General features: G+C 26.1%; 2 protein-coding genes across 8 annotated transcripts in view; one reads left to right on the top strand and one right to left on the bottom strand.

Annotated features, from left to right (window-relative positions):
- Positions 1–1,278, top strand: part of LOC111027183 (SPARC-related modular calcium-binding protein 2) — a 20,909-nt gene extending 19,631 nt beyond the window's left edge. For all 3 annotated transcript variants that reach the window (XM_022305429.1, XM_022305428.1, XM_022305427.1), the window contains 5 exons: positions 303–425; positions 510–687; positions 776–860; positions 945–1,125; positions 1,186–1,278. In XM_022305429.1, coding sequence (XP_022161121.1) covers positions 303–425; positions 510–687; positions 776–860; positions 945–1,125; positions 1,186–1,259 — 641 coding nt within the window. In that variant the 3' untranslated portion in view covers positions 1,260–1,278. The remainder of the gene's footprint in view (positions 1–302; positions 426–509; positions 688–775; positions 861–944; positions 1,126–1,185) is intronic.
- Positions 1,279–1,695: 417 nt separating this feature from the next.
- LOC111027194 (F-actin-methionine sulfoxide oxidase Mical) overlaps positions 1,696–16,666 on the bottom strand; it is a 30,551-nt gene continuing 15,580 nt past the window's right edge. For 3 of the 5 annotated variants that reach the window (XM_022305449.1, XM_022305450.1, XM_022305453.1), the window contains 15 exons: positions 16,038–16,185; positions 15,837–15,970; positions 15,511–15,735; positions 14,120–14,443; positions 13,881–14,059; positions 13,628–13,815; positions 13,366–13,493; positions 8,456–10,858; positions 8,171–8,371; positions 7,835–7,870; positions 6,496–6,646; positions 6,304–6,424; positions 6,135–6,241; positions 5,613–5,774; positions 3,493–5,505 (listed from right to left, as the gene is read on the bottom strand). In XM_022305449.1, the coding sequence (XP_022161141.1) occupies positions 5,387–5,505; positions 5,613–5,774; positions 6,135–6,241; positions 6,304–6,424; positions 6,496–6,646; positions 7,835–7,870; positions 8,171–8,371; positions 8,456–10,858; positions 13,366–13,493; positions 13,628–13,815; positions 13,881–14,059; positions 14,120–14,443; positions 15,511–15,735; positions 15,837–15,970; positions 16,038–16,185 (4,626 nt within the window). In that variant the 3' untranslated portion in view covers positions 3,493–5,386. Of the gene's footprint in view, positions 2,119–3,492; positions 5,506–5,612; positions 5,775–6,134; positions 6,242–6,303; positions 6,425–6,495; positions 6,647–7,834; positions 7,871–8,170; positions 8,372–8,455; positions 10,859–13,365; positions 13,494–13,627; positions 13,816–13,880; positions 14,060–14,119; positions 14,444–15,510; positions 15,736–15,836; positions 15,971–16,037; positions 16,186–16,666 lie in introns of those variants that run through there. The other 2 variants (XM_022305452.1, XM_022305451.1) reach the window with 2 other exon arrangements.

Genomic DNA, 16,666 nt, shown 5'->3' with positions numbered 1-16,666 from the left:
GGGGGGGGGGGGGGGGAGAGGTCCAAATACTTTATAATGAAGATGAAATTAGCAATTGGTTATTACTTATTAGGTAACGATTTTAAAAATTGTTTCATCTATGCAAAGCTAAAAATACGAAAAAAAATAGTTACCTACCTATTAATAATTATGATTGAATTTAATATTAGACCCGTATTTAATATGACTTTTAATGGTGATTAAGATAAGGTAAATCCACGGGAAGTTTAAAGTTTTAAACATCACTAAGCCTACATACATTTTTAATTTATTTTTATGCTGATATTAAATTTGTTTTTCAGTTAATGATTGTTTAACGGACAGACAGGAAGCATTGGACGATCCATCGTCTTCATCTCACAAGTACATTCCAGAATGTACAACAGATGGAAGATATAAAAGTGTCCAGTGTTACAAATCAGTTGGTGTGTTCAATTATAAAGCTCAATAGGATAATCAGAATATAAAAAATTGAATTTTATTATTGATGGGAATTGATTTTAACTCAGGTTATTGTTGGTGCACACAAGAAGACACTGGAAAACCAATACCAGGAACTTCGGTGAAAGATTCTAATCCTAAATGTGATGGTGTTCCTTTACTTTCCCGGCCAATGAAAGGCTGCCCTGAGCATAAAAAACATATTTTTTTAAAAGATCTCATGGATTACCTCAGAAAAAAACACAGGTTTATTGTACACAAATAACATTACATTTTGTGACTGAGACATAATTGTACTAATATTCTGCTTATTATGAATTTATAATTATTGCAGTAAAAACAATAACGCATCATTTTCTAGTGATTATGAATCAATAATTTCAGACATTTTTCATTCTTTGGATACAAATCACAATAAAGTAAGTGAACATCAACAGAAAATACATAAGAATTCTGAATTCAGTAATACTAACACTTAAATCTATCACTGTTGAAAATAAAAGGTGTTGGAACGCAAAGAATGGAAGAGTTTTCGGGAAGAAATGTCAGTCAACAACAAACTAAAAAGATGTGGAAAAAAACTGCCTCGACATTGTGATGTCAATCGTGATAATAAAATTGGGTTTACAGAATGGTTGAACTGTTTAAATATTAACCATGTTCAGACTCAAACACAACCTAATGGTACATTTTTTGATAAATTAAATCAAAACAAATACTTGAAAAATTCTTATTTATTTTCAGAGTCCAACACAACAATAATTGCTAAAAGAAGAGGCCCTAATCCACTTGAATCATATCTCAAAGGTGATGACTAAACCAGATAATAAAAATAAATAAAATACAGCAAAATTAATTTTTATTATGACTGTTTGTAAATTATGATTTAACAGCTTTATCATGCTATTACTATTATATTACATATATGACATAATATGTACTGTATATTATATAAACTTTTTTTTCTGAAAATACTATATTGCTTTTTTATAATATTATAATATATATAATATATATATATATATATTTATTTTTATTTAACTAATTTATAATAAAATAAAAGTTTTATTATTAATAGTGTTCAAAAAATATTTTAATTTATTTTTATGCTTAAAAATAATAAAACTAACATATTAATAATAATTAGAGAATATTATGAATGTTAAAAATAATAATTAAATAATATAATATAATATGAATGTCAAAAAAATAAGATAAGTAGTGTTAAAAAATCTGAAAAGTTAATTTTCAAAATATATTATAATATTTATATTAAAAATTAAAATATAAGGCCCAATTGAGTCATACATCTAAACATTATATCACAGATTATACAAAATCAATATTGTATGAATTATATTAAACAAATTGTTAGCTTTGGCTTAGGATTTTAAAACTTAAGTAACTTCATATACTGGGTTAAAGCTTTGACTCGTTGATTAAAATAAAACTATCACACTTTAGCTTACTTATAATATAAACAAAAGAAGAAAACAAGTATAAAAATAAATATAATATGATTATTTGTTCCATAAATAAACTTAAATAATATATGAGCTATAAGTTCCTGTTAGTAGGGATTCTGTCGATGTTCTAACCAGAAATGTACAAGTATTATCTGTAAATATCTTAGTAATTATAACTAATGAGCTGTTGACAATTTGTTCCAATCATTGTCTGTAAAAAAAAAAATTTGGATCAATAAATAATAAAGTGGACGATTAAATGTTTAATATGAATTTAAAATAAATTTTAAACTATACAACAATCATTGTATCATTGTTATGATAAAATATTAGGTTTTTAATCATTAGCTTGTAAAAGGATGTATTAATATTTTAAGTACAGTATGATTACTAATATGAATGGTAATAGCTCTAAAAACAGTACATTTTTTAATTTCAGAACGGATAAATAATAAAAAAAAACATAAAAAACAAAAACTGTACACTGTGTATGATTTTCATGCATTTTACCTTATTGCTTACAGCAATATTACTGATAATACTAATTTCTAACTTAACCTACTAATATGCAATTATTTTTCAATTAGGACTTAAAATCTTAATTCAAGAGACATAACATAATGATCATGTATATAACGGACAAGTATATTAAAATTAAAAATATGTAAAAAAAAAAACAAATAGAATATCAATAGATAAACTACACCATCAGGTATTATAATATAAGAAAATATTATTTACAAAACCGAAATACATTAATTATAAACAAATTTGTAGAAATTAGGAAAATTGATTACAAAAGTTGAATTTAGATACTAAAAAGTACTTAAATAAAAGTATTATCAAAATGTTTTTTGTTATAATTTCTACTTCTGATTTCATTCTTAGTTAATGATACATACATTATTAAGTAGAAATAATTCATTATATCAATTAAGGGTTAAATTATAAAAAAAATAAAAATTACCATTTGTAAATTTAAACTAGTCCCATAATTTAATATATTGACATGAACAAACATAAATAATAAATATTGTTTAACAATTTTTTTTTAATGTAAGCCCTGTTTTAACCAAATTAAATTTTTAAAGTTGATAATAGTAATAATATCAAAATAAGTATTTTAAGTTACCATACGGTATATAAATAAAACATAAGTGCCATTCATTTAAGGATCAAAATTATCAATAGAAATGTATACATAACATATAATTACGGTCATTAATGTATGTCCTATAACAAATTGATAACACAAATTACATATTGAAATGTTGATTTTGTTAACATAAAAATGACATTAGCTTACCATATAAACTGTTTGATGTACATAGAGTTGTATATTTAAGTCAGTTGGTTTGTTGGTTACCATGGACGTTTTGAGGATCAGAATGTTTTAAGTTTTTTAATTTTAAAAACAAATATTTACACTACTCTATGATATACATACATGCCACAAAACCATACCATACCATCAGGTGAGGTACACCTGTTTGAATGTTATGTGTTTAAATACAATTGTAGGATATATTATTATGTATACAGTGAAACCTCTAAATACCAGACATTCTCAGTCACCAAAATGTTGTCCGTTTTTCAGAGGTCACTGCTATTCGGAAGTTTCAGAGACCGTAGTAAGTTTGGTTCCTTAGAAGACGTCCAATATTAGAAGGTATCATTTAGGGGAGGTTTCACTGTATATATAAAAATAATTTTGTTTTTTTAATAATCTTAATTTTACACTGAACTTATCTCTACTAGTAGTTAAATTATAAGGCCTATTTTTTTGTATTGTTTAAAATATATTTCACAATCTGTAATAAAATCTTAAACTCTTAATTAATCAAACAATAAGTAATTATGAGTTATTTAAAGACCCAAGTTAAGAACTACTTAGTGGTAAAACTTTAAGCTAAGATCAGAACCATAAAATGCTTATCTTGTGTCTCTTGCTCTAGAGTGATATCCTATAATTCTGACCATCGCCCAAAAATTATCGTCATGTTTCAACTAATATTTTTAATCTAATAGTAAAGAAAATTATTAATTTGCATGAATATTTTGGTTTCATTATATTGTTGTAGAGAATTATATTTTTAACTAAACATACAATTTAAGCATAATTATAATATTCTAAAATTGTACATTAAATTATTAATTTATGTATGTAATAGGTACTCAAAAAAGAATTGTCATCACATATCTTTTCTTTGACAATATTTGACTATAGGTATAATTAAAATAACTGGAATGTATTTAGTTTATGTTAATATATCTTTCAAAAAGCATACATAAAAATTTAAACACCTTTCACCTTGAATGCGTTTTATTTAAGCCCATGCATTCAAACAGAAGACTTTCTTATATATCAACCATTGAAAAAAAAAAATCAAATTCTGTTCTTGAAACAAATAACAGCCAAGTAAAATTATTTGTAAGGGAAAAAATTTAACAACAACCGCCATCATACAAATAAACTGTACATTTATAAATAGTTTTAAGCATATTATTGATAAATGAACAATTCTAAATACAGTATTTCTGACAAACAATGAGATCTTCATAATTCATACAAATTTTGAAATAAACAATGATTAAAAATCCAACATAAGAATGAATAAGTTTTGAAGAATAAAAATAGGAATCATAAATTAAATTTGATGTCTAGGAGTGAATTTTAAATTCAGTAATAATATTCTTAATTTATGAATATTGAGTTTACAAAATATATTTTACTATTGAATATATAATATGGTAATATTAAACATTTTGTTAATTTAGTCAAATATATTGGTTCTAGTGGAAGTTATGATAACAATTATAGTAAATTATTTCTAAATTAAAGTAATTAATAGTTGAAAAATAGTTAATAGTTAATAGGTTAGCGGATTGAGCTGTTAAATTTAATATTTTTTGTTAGAAACTAAAGTATAATATTTACTAATTATACTGTGGCCTATATACTTAATAATCTAAAATATTGGACAGAAGTAGGAGTACACTCAACAAGCATACTAACTTTTTGATTTCCATACATGATGTACAAATATAAAAAGTGCAATATGGCTAATAATTAATTTTTTATTGTCTAGTTATATTCTAGATGTTTAAATTGATAATGTTAAAAATGAAATCATGTCTAGACCTCGTGATAAATTGGCTTTAATATGACATAGAAGACGTACATATACAAAATAATAGAAGGTATTAAACATTATATTATTATTTAATTAATTTGATTTAAATATTATACCATAGTAGTTAATGGGCAGATAAGATGAGCTAAGATAATATTCAAATTTAACATTTGTTTTAATTCAGATAAAATAAATATGAATTCTTCTTGAAGCGAATACAATTTTTGTTGAGGTATTTTAAATAGTTACCATCAATAGCATTAGTATACTACTATAGCAAATAGAAAATGTTGATTATAGTTAATAAATATTATATATAGTTAGATTACTGAAATATTAAGTGACTTAGGAAGTAAATAAATTGAAATAATAGAATACTATTAAGACATATATGGGAAATAATTTAGTAAGAATATGGTTTGTGCGGTGAATGCTGGCCAAACAATTGAAATCAGAGCCAAACTCTGTAATTTTATAAAATTATGCTAGATCAAAATCTTTTAAAAACACCATTCTATAATAATAAAATATCAAAACGCATTAAACACAAGTAATTTTAATTTATAATTACCATTGGCACTGATTGTTTCACATCTTGCTAGATTATCTTCCATTTCTAACTCTTGTGCCTGTAATCCTAATTCACGTTCTTCTCTTCGCAACCGATTCACTTCACTCATCAGTTCACAATAAGTATGCAAAAGAGATGGTTCATCTTCATTTTTTTCACTTCCTAAATTAAAGAATAGTTTGATAATTAGATAGGTTAGCATTTATTTTATTGTCATTTAAGGTGGTTATATTAGTTGTATTTAGTATATATTTTATTGGTGCTCATACTTTTGAAAAATTAAATTAATTAATATAAATTATTGAGTAAAATTGTACAATATAGGTAGGTACTGCATGCATTTTTTAGCTTTCTTTAAATGCTAACTAAAATAGAAAACATATCATTAGTTTTATAAAATTAATTAATAAACAATAACTTAGTTTCTCTATTCAGAACCCAAAAACATATAAAATACCAATCTTACTAATATTTTTTATTGTATAATTACAAATATTTAGTTTAATAGCTATTTTTTTTTACCTTCTCCTCTAAGCTTTTTTTCTACTTCGACACCTTCAGCTTCTAAAGTTTTCAGCTTAACATCCAATTCTTCCAATTTCCTTTGAACTTCTTGTGCAATACGCAACCTTTAATCATTTAAAACTATATAACTGTCAAAAAAGAAAATTGTAAATTGTGTGTACAATACCTTTTGCGTTGAGACTGTCTAGCAATTTTAATCTCAGACTTTGACATTCTACCATCTGCGCTTTGAATACTATCATCATCGACTTTGTTTTTTTTGGATTCATCTACAGTGACAACTGTTTCTATAAGAAGAAAAAGAGGTTTGATTTTGTACACTTATTGCAGGATACATTTTTACTTCATAAATAAATACCTAATAATTGTAGATTATCAATATCGTAGCAAGATGGTAGTGGTGGTATAGGTGGAGCCAATGAATCTATTAAACGACGTCTGATTTCAGATTCGCTATTTGATTTAAACTGTACCGGTTTATCTCCAGCAGTTAGAGACAATTTTTTATCCTAAAAAGTAAATATTTGTTTTTGATGGAATAAACAAGAATTAAAATTAACTAAATCTAAAATATCTCATCATTTTATTTTAAATCTCAATAAAAACCTTAAATTACACTACCAAATTATTAAAATAATGTTGATTTAATGTATGTATAATTGAGTGCATAAGAGAACTTAGACAAAGGCAGACAAACAAACATTTCAGTATTACTGTATACATCATTTAAGTTTTTTCTGAGGAACCAGTGGTGGCGTGAATAACTATTTTTTTAGGCGGCTGCCTCATGTAAAAGTGGGGGTGGGTACCCCAATGACATAATTTATACTCACATAGTCACATACGACATGCATATAAAAAGTGTGAAAAGTAAATTAATAAGTGTGAAAAAATTAGTGGATGGGTACTTATTTAAGGTAACTGCTTCATAGGAAAATTAAGTTTGAGCCATCACAGTGAGGAACGCAAAGCTTTTTATCATATTTTAAATGGGTGTTCAATAATTTAAATGTATAAAATATTTATGAAATTTTCAATAAGAAGTGTTTTAATTTTTTAATTACAAATTAAAAAAACATGAATTTTATTATTTTATTGTCTTATTAGTCAAAAATGCATGATGATGAAATGAATTGAATTGTAATCTTAAAGTATAATAATATTCTAATATTCTATTTTATAATTGGATATTTGATAAGACAATAAACAATTTTACTAATACCTAACTATTAATTTATAATCAACAATAATAGTTCATTTTTACTATTCCAAAAAAAGTTTTCTAAGAAAAAAATGACATAGTTAAAAACACTAAGCAACAAACAAAATTTTGAATAACTTCATAATAATGTTATTTTGTATACACATAATATAAAAATAGTATGATATAAAAACATTGAAGATATCATAAGATATATTCCAACAAAGGTTGTAATTCATTTCAGATATTAAGGTATTAAGATGGCGTTTAAGTTATTCATAAGTACATGTATTGATTAATGACATATGGTGTACAGTGTACAAACTGCATTAAAATCAAGAAAATAAAGCAATAGAATCTAATATGTGTAAGCTACCAACAAATCTACAATCTATGCAGTATTTAATATTACACTCAACACAGTTCTAAACTTCTAAATATTATTTTTAAGTAATAAAATATGATACAATAAAAAAACTGCTCTAAGAGCACATACATAATCTCCAATGAATGTAGAAACATTGTCTGCCGACTGAAATTTAAAAGATAAAATTAATAATCAGATAATGATTAGTAATTTTAATAAGTATCTAATATAAAAACAAAACGTAAAATATTATAGGTGATTGGTCTATAATTTACAAATGATTTAAGTTATATTTTTTAAATGTATACAATTACTTTAGAACTGTATTATTATCTGGAATAGTTAAAAAAAATTAATAGTACACTTTCCCCTCCAATCCTAATCCTATCAATAATATTTATTAATTACCAAACATTTTAAATTAATCCTAATTTCTGTATTACTTAAGATATAAAAAAAAATTACCTGAGATTTTTCTTTTGTTTTTCCACTTATTAAAAACTTAAACCTAGAAGGAGATGTTTGATGACTAGATGGAGAACGAATTTTATTTGGAGATGGTGTCTTCTTTTGGAAAATTGCAGCCATAACAGTTTGAGTAATACTACGTTTTCTTTCAGGACGATCATTCATAATATTTTGTTCGTTTCTTTTTGGTGTATCACACTAATGTTGATTAAAAAAATAAAAAGAAGTATACATAATTAGTAATGATATAATTATCTGATTTTAATATTTTTTATTGCTCACCAAAACAGTATCAAGATCAAACTCATCAATTGACTGACAACTTTTACTTTTTGTTAGTAATGAAAGTCCATCACAGTTGCTTTTTACTGCTCTTCTACGTTCCAACTTTTCTCTGAGTTGTCTAATTTTATCTTCAGGACTTATTCCTAATTCAGAATCGCTCTTTAATCTAGCTCTGGCCCTAGCGTTTTCACGTATTTCTTCAGTTGACTTTAATATTTCGGCAATACTAGATGTTGGAGTCTTTTCATCAAATAGTGCTCTTCTTATATCTGGCAATGAAAATGCTTCTGAACATGGTATCTGATTAGTAGCACACATTTTTCGTTCGCTCAAGGGACTTTTTATGGGAATTAGAAGAGATGTAGGTCGGATTTTTAAATCTGCGTTACATTGATCAATAGGAAATGGTTTTGCAAATTCAAAATTTTCTGTATGAAATTCAGGAGAAAAAGGTGAACTTCTGTTACGACGAGGTTTTCTTTCACTTGTCATTTTACTCATTACCATATCATGAACTAAATTTTTTTCTTTCATTCTCTCCTTTGTTATTTGTTGGAGTTTATAAGTAGTAGAATTTTGTTCTTGTTCATTTTGTTCTTTCAAATTGTTTTCATCTAGTTTTTCTCCCTTACTATTTTTTTTCATTTTACGTACATCAATAGAATCTCTTATACTATTAAATGGTGTAATTTTTTCCTGCAAACGTTTCACATAATTTTCATAGGTTTTATTAGTGTCCTCATACGCAATCGGAGTTAAGGCATCTTCATCAATACTATTTATCTCATTGAGATCCATTACAGTCACTAGATCACTGGTTGTTGTAGTATCATTATCATCTTTATCAGCCGACATGTTATAAATAGTATTTAATGTCTCTACCACAGGTGTTTTAAGCTCATCGTCCATTTGAGGATTGGTTACAAATTCCATATAACCAGTATTGTGTAGCAATGTTTGGTTTAAAGCAGCAACGTGCTCATTAGTATCATTATCACTAATAGTATCCATGAACTCAATGTTATCACTATCAATTTTTCCACAGACATGACCATACTCATCTAAATTTTCATTGGGCCGTTTCTTAGGAGAATTTCTAGGTTTACGTTTTGATTTAGGCCTCTGATGTTTTCTATAAGTTAATGATTTGATTGGTACGTGTACAAAATCATCCCAAGCTTCAGATACTCCAACATCGTCATCTCTTGCCCAATCGGAAAGCTCTGTTTCAGTTTGCCCCTCAATCGTATGATCTTCATCATTATTATAATCAGACGCATGAGCATACGATTCAGGAAGAACTATTTCACTATTGTTAGGTTTTAAAACATTATTCATAAATAAATCAGCAGTCGTTGAAACATGCTTTAATATTTCACCATTTCTGACATTTTTATCTTTTACTGGACTTGGAACTGTAATTATCTTGTTAAATCCATTATCTGAATATTTTGGTATGCATTCAGATTCAATTATTTGTTCTTTTTGTTCTGTATCATTCATGAGTTCACCTCGAGAGTTATGGATTTCTAGTTTTGGTAAACTATGGTTTTCTATTGGAATATCTTTATCATCAGACGAAATATCAGGAATTATTAAGTCATTTTCAGTATCTGTCGAAGCATCTGTTGATAAAGAATCTGATTCAATTTTATTTTCTATTTGAGAACGATGAAACTCTGGTACAATTATAGAAGTTTCATGAGCTGGACTACGAGGGCGTGATTCATTATCTTGTTCTTGATACTGGGTATTAATTATTTCAATTACATTATGATTAGTTTCGTTTTTTTCATTACTATCATTATTTTTTTCAGAATGTTTTAAACAGACATGTTTAAATTCATTAGTTTCTGATAATTCTTTTGATTTCTTCTCATTTTTATTAACAACAGGACTTACGTTTTGTAATAATGCTTGCATAGTAGGACTGGGTACTGGAGCAGGATTTAATTTTTTTTGACACTCAGATATTTGATCAACAAAGCTTTTAAATTTTGTATCTAAAGTTACTGACGAACCAGATTTTTTAACCGCTAATCCATTACCATTACCAGCTAACAAGTATAACTTTTTCAATTCTAATGAACGTTTAGTAGCAATACCTTCTGTAGATTGTGTTCGATTAAGCTCATATCCAGGATTGGAAAATGGAACAAAATTTGATCGATTTTGGGCTGCTCGATTTACTATCTCTGCAATTTTAGGATTTTCCGGAACTAATGGATCAACTTTTGTTTCTTCTACCTTATGTTTTGATTGAATACTTTCGCTTACAATTATATTTGGAATACTGTGTTTTGTTGGTGTTCTATCATCTCGCTCAAATTCAGAATCTGTAGATATTTCTGTGGCAGAATTACTACTACCAGAACTTGATGAATAAAAATCAGTAGCAACCTGAAAAAAAACATTTAGTTTAAAATACAATTAAAAGTAATATGATTATTTTTATCCAAACCATATGCATATAGGTATGATTATAAGTATATATATTATATATTGATAACTTACATAAATATTTTTAAAATCTACACAATATAATACTATCTTTTATTTAAATTTAAATACTAAAAATAAAATATTTTATTATAGTTCATATTTGTCATAATTTATTTGGTAAGTACTGAAATTATTTAAATCTTTCAATATATTTATATATACATAATATATATATAATATATATACATTATCAACGCATCTGGATACAAATGATTATTATTATACAACATACATTTATGATCATTTGTTATAAGCAGGTCTCGAAAGTTCTAGTAGATGCATATTTTTTTTGGTAAGTCTTAGAACATCTAAAGTAAGATACAAATTTGTTTCACACTTCCCTGATGTTATATTCAAAATTTAATTTTGCTAATTTTCGGATATTCATGTTTTTTGGTACTACTATGGTAAATATTATGATAGATAAAAATAAAACTTTATGGAATGAAAATGAAAAAATGTTTGATATTTGTTTTGTATACCTATTTCTTAATTTCCAGTGCTATATAGTTATTTATAGTGCTAAAAAATAATCTTTTTTTGTGTTTTAACTTTCAAGTCCTGATTATAAGTAAATAAACATTAAATCAAATTTTGATTAGTTAATACAATAAATCAATCACATAATAAACACAGTTATTGTATTAATTACTTATAATACAATTTAGTGAAAAAATCAAGACATACGAAAACAAGCCTTTCCTCTTAATAGTAAAAATTCCGATTCCAAAAGCTAATAAAATAAATGAATACATTAAAATAATTATACATACATTTTAAACTATAATTTATTTTCAGATAAAATCAATTGTTCGTAAAAAGATATTGTACCCTCCAGGAGTTGCCTAGAATGAACTAATGTATAACATACCAAAATATTTGTTCGGAAGTTCCAATTTTGTATTTTTAAGTTAAATATTAGAGCGGATTAAGATATTACCAAATTTAATAGTAAGAGCATATTATCTGTGTACTCTGGTTGGTTTTTTGTTTTTACCTTATTTTAGTTCGTCAGCGTGGTATGGACAATTTCAAATATTAGTACTTTACAAACTTATAACTCATTTAAAAATAAAAATATCTTAAAAAATCAACAAAAGAACACAGTTAATGTTTTTACCTTTAGTTGGACAAAAGGTCAATTCACTCGAATATTTTAGCTAACAACACAAAATAGGAGCTCTTGAACCCAAATTGTTGTATGTTATGCTTTAGTAAGACAGAGACAACAAATGCGGGTATAACATCCTATTAGATTATATTAAATAATAGTTTGTTAGTTTATCTCCTTGATCAATTTGAAATATACAAGAATATCACAACATACATATAGACACATTTATTTATACTAATTAGGTATATGTAAATTAGTTAAATTCACAATAATATTAAAATATGGAAGACACATTATATTAAATGTATTAAAAATTAAATTATTGAAACACAACAAAATCACAAGTAACACAAAATTCCCATTGTTTTTACCTGATTTGTATATTCCATATGATACTCGAGAGAAAGGCTTATTATGTATATCTGTGAAGATTCTGTACTATGATTTCTAGCTTAAATTTTAATATTTTTTCATACATGCATAAATAATATACTATGTTGTATGTGGATGAATATTTAAGTATTTATTATTTATTTTACTATATTGAAATTTACATAACAATACATTCTTTTTTGGGTTGTTTATTTTCATACTTTTTAATAGCCTTTTCAACTGTAGGCGTATATTTTGGATAGGGTTCAGTAGTAACCATATTTAATTTAGTTGACTTATTATAATTTTTACCATCAGTTATTTTTTTAGATAAATTGGAATCATTAGTAAAATTAATTGACAGAATATTATCATTATCTCCAATCACATCATTATGGTTTTTTGCACTAGAACTAGAATTATTTTTTGACTGCTGTCTTGTATTATTTTTTACACAATCCATATAAGACTCAGGAGTTTCTAATTCATTTGAACGATCATTATCAATTGAAAGCATGTCATTTTTTTCCGCAGGACTATTAATTTCTGTCATTAATTCGTCAGTAGAAATTGAATTTGAAATCATAGGAAGTTGTGTTTTATTTTCTGTTTTAAAGAATTTTGATTTAGGATTCGCACCATTTTTTATTTTTTGTTCATCATGATTTTTTATTGGATATTTTTGAACATTAGTATTTGTACTTGAAAGATTATTAATGAGACTAAAACTACCTGTACATTCAGGATTATTAATAAAATTAGAATTTAATGAATTAGGAGATTCTTCAATATTTAGTGTATTTTTATTTTTATTTGTTTTAATTGATTTTGAGGATTGATCATTTCTTATAGATTCACTATGTTCATTTAAACAAAATAATGCATTTTCTAATGCTTTGGGAGGTGTAAAAAACATCACCTCTGTATCAGATCCAGTATCTGTAGTAGCAGACGATATATTAGGGATACGTAAACAAACTTCTTGTTTTCTTATTTCCCGCGCTTTAATTTCTTCTTCGCCTTCAGTTGCCGTATCACTCTCATCATCTAAAATATATTAAATCAATACATATAATTTATGAATGTACGAAAGTTTATTTACATGTAAAATGGATAAATAGGATTTTAATAATGAAATATAGAAAGTAACTTTTTGAAGTATAGATTTTTAGTAGTGTTACCTCCACTATCAAATTCTTTGTAACTGAAACGATCCTGTGACTCATCAGACTCATTTTGTGAACTCAAGCCATCATCTTCAATATTTATGCTACATACATTATCATTATTAATATTTATTGGCAGTAATTTTTGCTCTTGATTATCATCATTTAATTCTACATTTTGATTCTCGTCACTTTCACTATCGCTAAAACAAAATATTTTCAATACTCAAGAAACAGGTTAATAATAGTTAAAAGTTTATTTACAAACCTAAATTCAGATAATTCATCAGAAGAAAGCATTTCATTAGCTGAAGCACCAAAATTACGATCAGTCCACTCATCTTCATCCATTTCACTAAGGACCAAATCTTCTTCTAAATCTAAATTTTCAAACTCTACTCGTTCTGGTGTTTCACCCCGATCTAATGATTCCATTGATGCCTTAATCTGATATGCAATTAATAAATCATCAGTAAATAATTAACTTAAAATACATGAATAACCTACTTTATCAGGGGTTTTGGCTAAAACGATTGGTTTAATTCCTAAATCTGGTTCAGTCTTTTGTTCAAGTTTACGCCTAGATCTCATCTGCTGTGTCCCAGGCATTCCAAAGTGTTGAGAACAGTAGAAACGGTTGTCGTATTTACCTTCACGGTCATACATGTAATTACCTAATCTCAGAGTTGTATGACAATATTCACAACGGAAACAACCACGGTGAAAAAATCTACCTTCTGCACTTAACCGTTCCATTAAATAAACACGACTTTTACAAAAATGGCATGTTTCACTTCCACCTTGTGGAATTATTACAGTATTTTTAGTACCCTAAAAATAGTAAATGAAAATATTAATTTTAATTTTTTTTTATAAAATCTAGTAAAAAAATAAGATAGCACCAATATATTAACAAATATAAAATCAAAAGGAAAAGGCCAGATAAAATGTAAGAAATACTTTGATTCTAATTTGTATTCAAATTTCTAGATGCAATTTATTTATTAAAATAAAGAGCTAAACATAGTGAATTTTAATCAGATATCATGCTTGTGTAATATTCAGAATATTTTCGAAAGACTTTAAAATACATATTTTGAGTATTTGGTTGCATAAGTAATCAAATATTCTTTCTAAATATTTTTAAAGTTATTTATCCAAGTATTATAAATATAAAAATTAAGACATAGTCGTTGCGTAGGCTGGTCACTCTAACAGGTGTCTTTAAGTATAAAAACACTGTTTAGCGGGACTGTATTTAGGGGGTGGGGGAAACGGGGTGTTGTTGCCCCGGGCAGCTGATTATGAGGGGTGGCCAATTTCAAATTATTAAATTCTATTTAATTTTTATTTGGTATAATAAGATTTTTCTTTTTGTTGCACTGGGGCGGCAAATACCTAAATACGGCACTGCTGTTCAGTAATAAGATCGAAAAAATATTATGTTTAACAGACTAAGTAAAGAATGGTAAATACAGTAGACTCCTAGTAGTCCATCCATGCAATATTCCGGCATGTCCAGTAATCAGGGCTATTTTTTTGCTACAATAATCATAAAATTACTATCATAAGCTATAAAACTAATTAATTTAAGTCTGAATAAACCGATTAGAAACATTGATGGGTATATTGTGCATTGGTTAGTTATTATATTGTGTTAAATTATGTTGTGGGTATTTAGTTTTTGTAATAAGTAAAAATGTGTTAGATACTTCCATCCAATAATCAGTCCTCAAGTCTGATATCTGCCAGACTAGATTCTACTGTATTTTATTTAAAACAGGAGCTTGCATAAATATAAAGACTTTCTCTGTAATATTTTCTTGTTGGATGAAATATTTTAAATTTTAAAAGTACCTTAAAAGTATAAAATATTAGATAAAAAAAAGTTTACTCACAGATCTTTGAAGTAAAGGCTGTTCAGGCTGTTTATTTATGGTGGCTAAATGTGCAGCCATTGCCGAAACTTTATTAGCACCGCGTAAACCTTGATCCAAAATATTTCCATCTTTAATTTTTCTATTTAATTTATTTAAATTATCATCAATTTCAAAGAATTTTTTGTCATTGTTGATGCCATCTTGATATCCTTTTACATGGAGTTTTTTCTTAATTGCACTAACCTAATGTATTTAATTTTTTCATTAACAAAATCATATTTAATATATTAATTAAGATCTTTAAATAAAAATGTATTATATAATTATTTATTAGCAAATAATACTTTATCATCAAATTGAGGACGACTCCATTTAGGTACCTTTTCAGTACCATTTTTTATGTGTTTAGCATGTACTTTACTTTCTTCGATCTTCCGTTCTATTTCTTTCACGTTCCAATCACTTTTATCAATTTTCCCTAAAAAGATAATATTATGCATACGTAAAATAATTAATACACTATAAGATTAATTCTATAATCATACCAATAGCCCTCATTAGATCTTTAGGTTTTTTATCAGGTGCTGGGCCACCTTTAAGTTTTGCTTCAATTTCTTTGGCTCGCACTGAAATATCTTCCTCCATTTTATACCGAGGAGAAGAACAATCTTCTTGTACACGAGAGTCTCGAGGCTTTAATCAAAAAAATTTTAATTAAAAAGAAAACACAATTGCAAATACAGTAAATTGTTAAAATTATATGTCGGTTTTGTAAAAACACACCTTTCTCCACCATAAGTACTATATTATTATTTGGAAATACAACAACATCGCTGTATTAAAATAAGACACAAATACTTTAAAATGAATATATAAATATACAATTTAAAATTAAGCATATCACAATTCACAAGTATAAAACAATTTTAAGGTAATTCTTTTGTTTTTAGTTTTAATTCTACTCTTCCATTTAAGTATCAAACTGAACTGCTTAATTTAGTTTAATAACAGTTTGACACACATATTTATTAATGCACAAAACATATCGCTTGTTAATTCATTTAATGCAATACAATTAATTAACATAATTGTTTTCAAACTTCATCAAAAATATACACAAATTAGTTCAAAATAATTTAATGCAGTAGCAAATATTTACAGTAACTCCAAAAGG

This window comes from Myzus persicae, unplaced genomic scaffold, assembly GCF_001856785.1.
Source record: "Myzus persicae strain clone G006 unplaced genomic scaffold, MPER_G0061.0, whole genome shotgun sequence".
Classification (NCBI taxonomy): domain Eukaryota; kingdom Metazoa; phylum Arthropoda; class Insecta; order Hemiptera; family Aphididae; genus Myzus; species Myzus persicae.
This window is presented reverse-complemented; position numbering and strand designations above follow the sequence as displayed.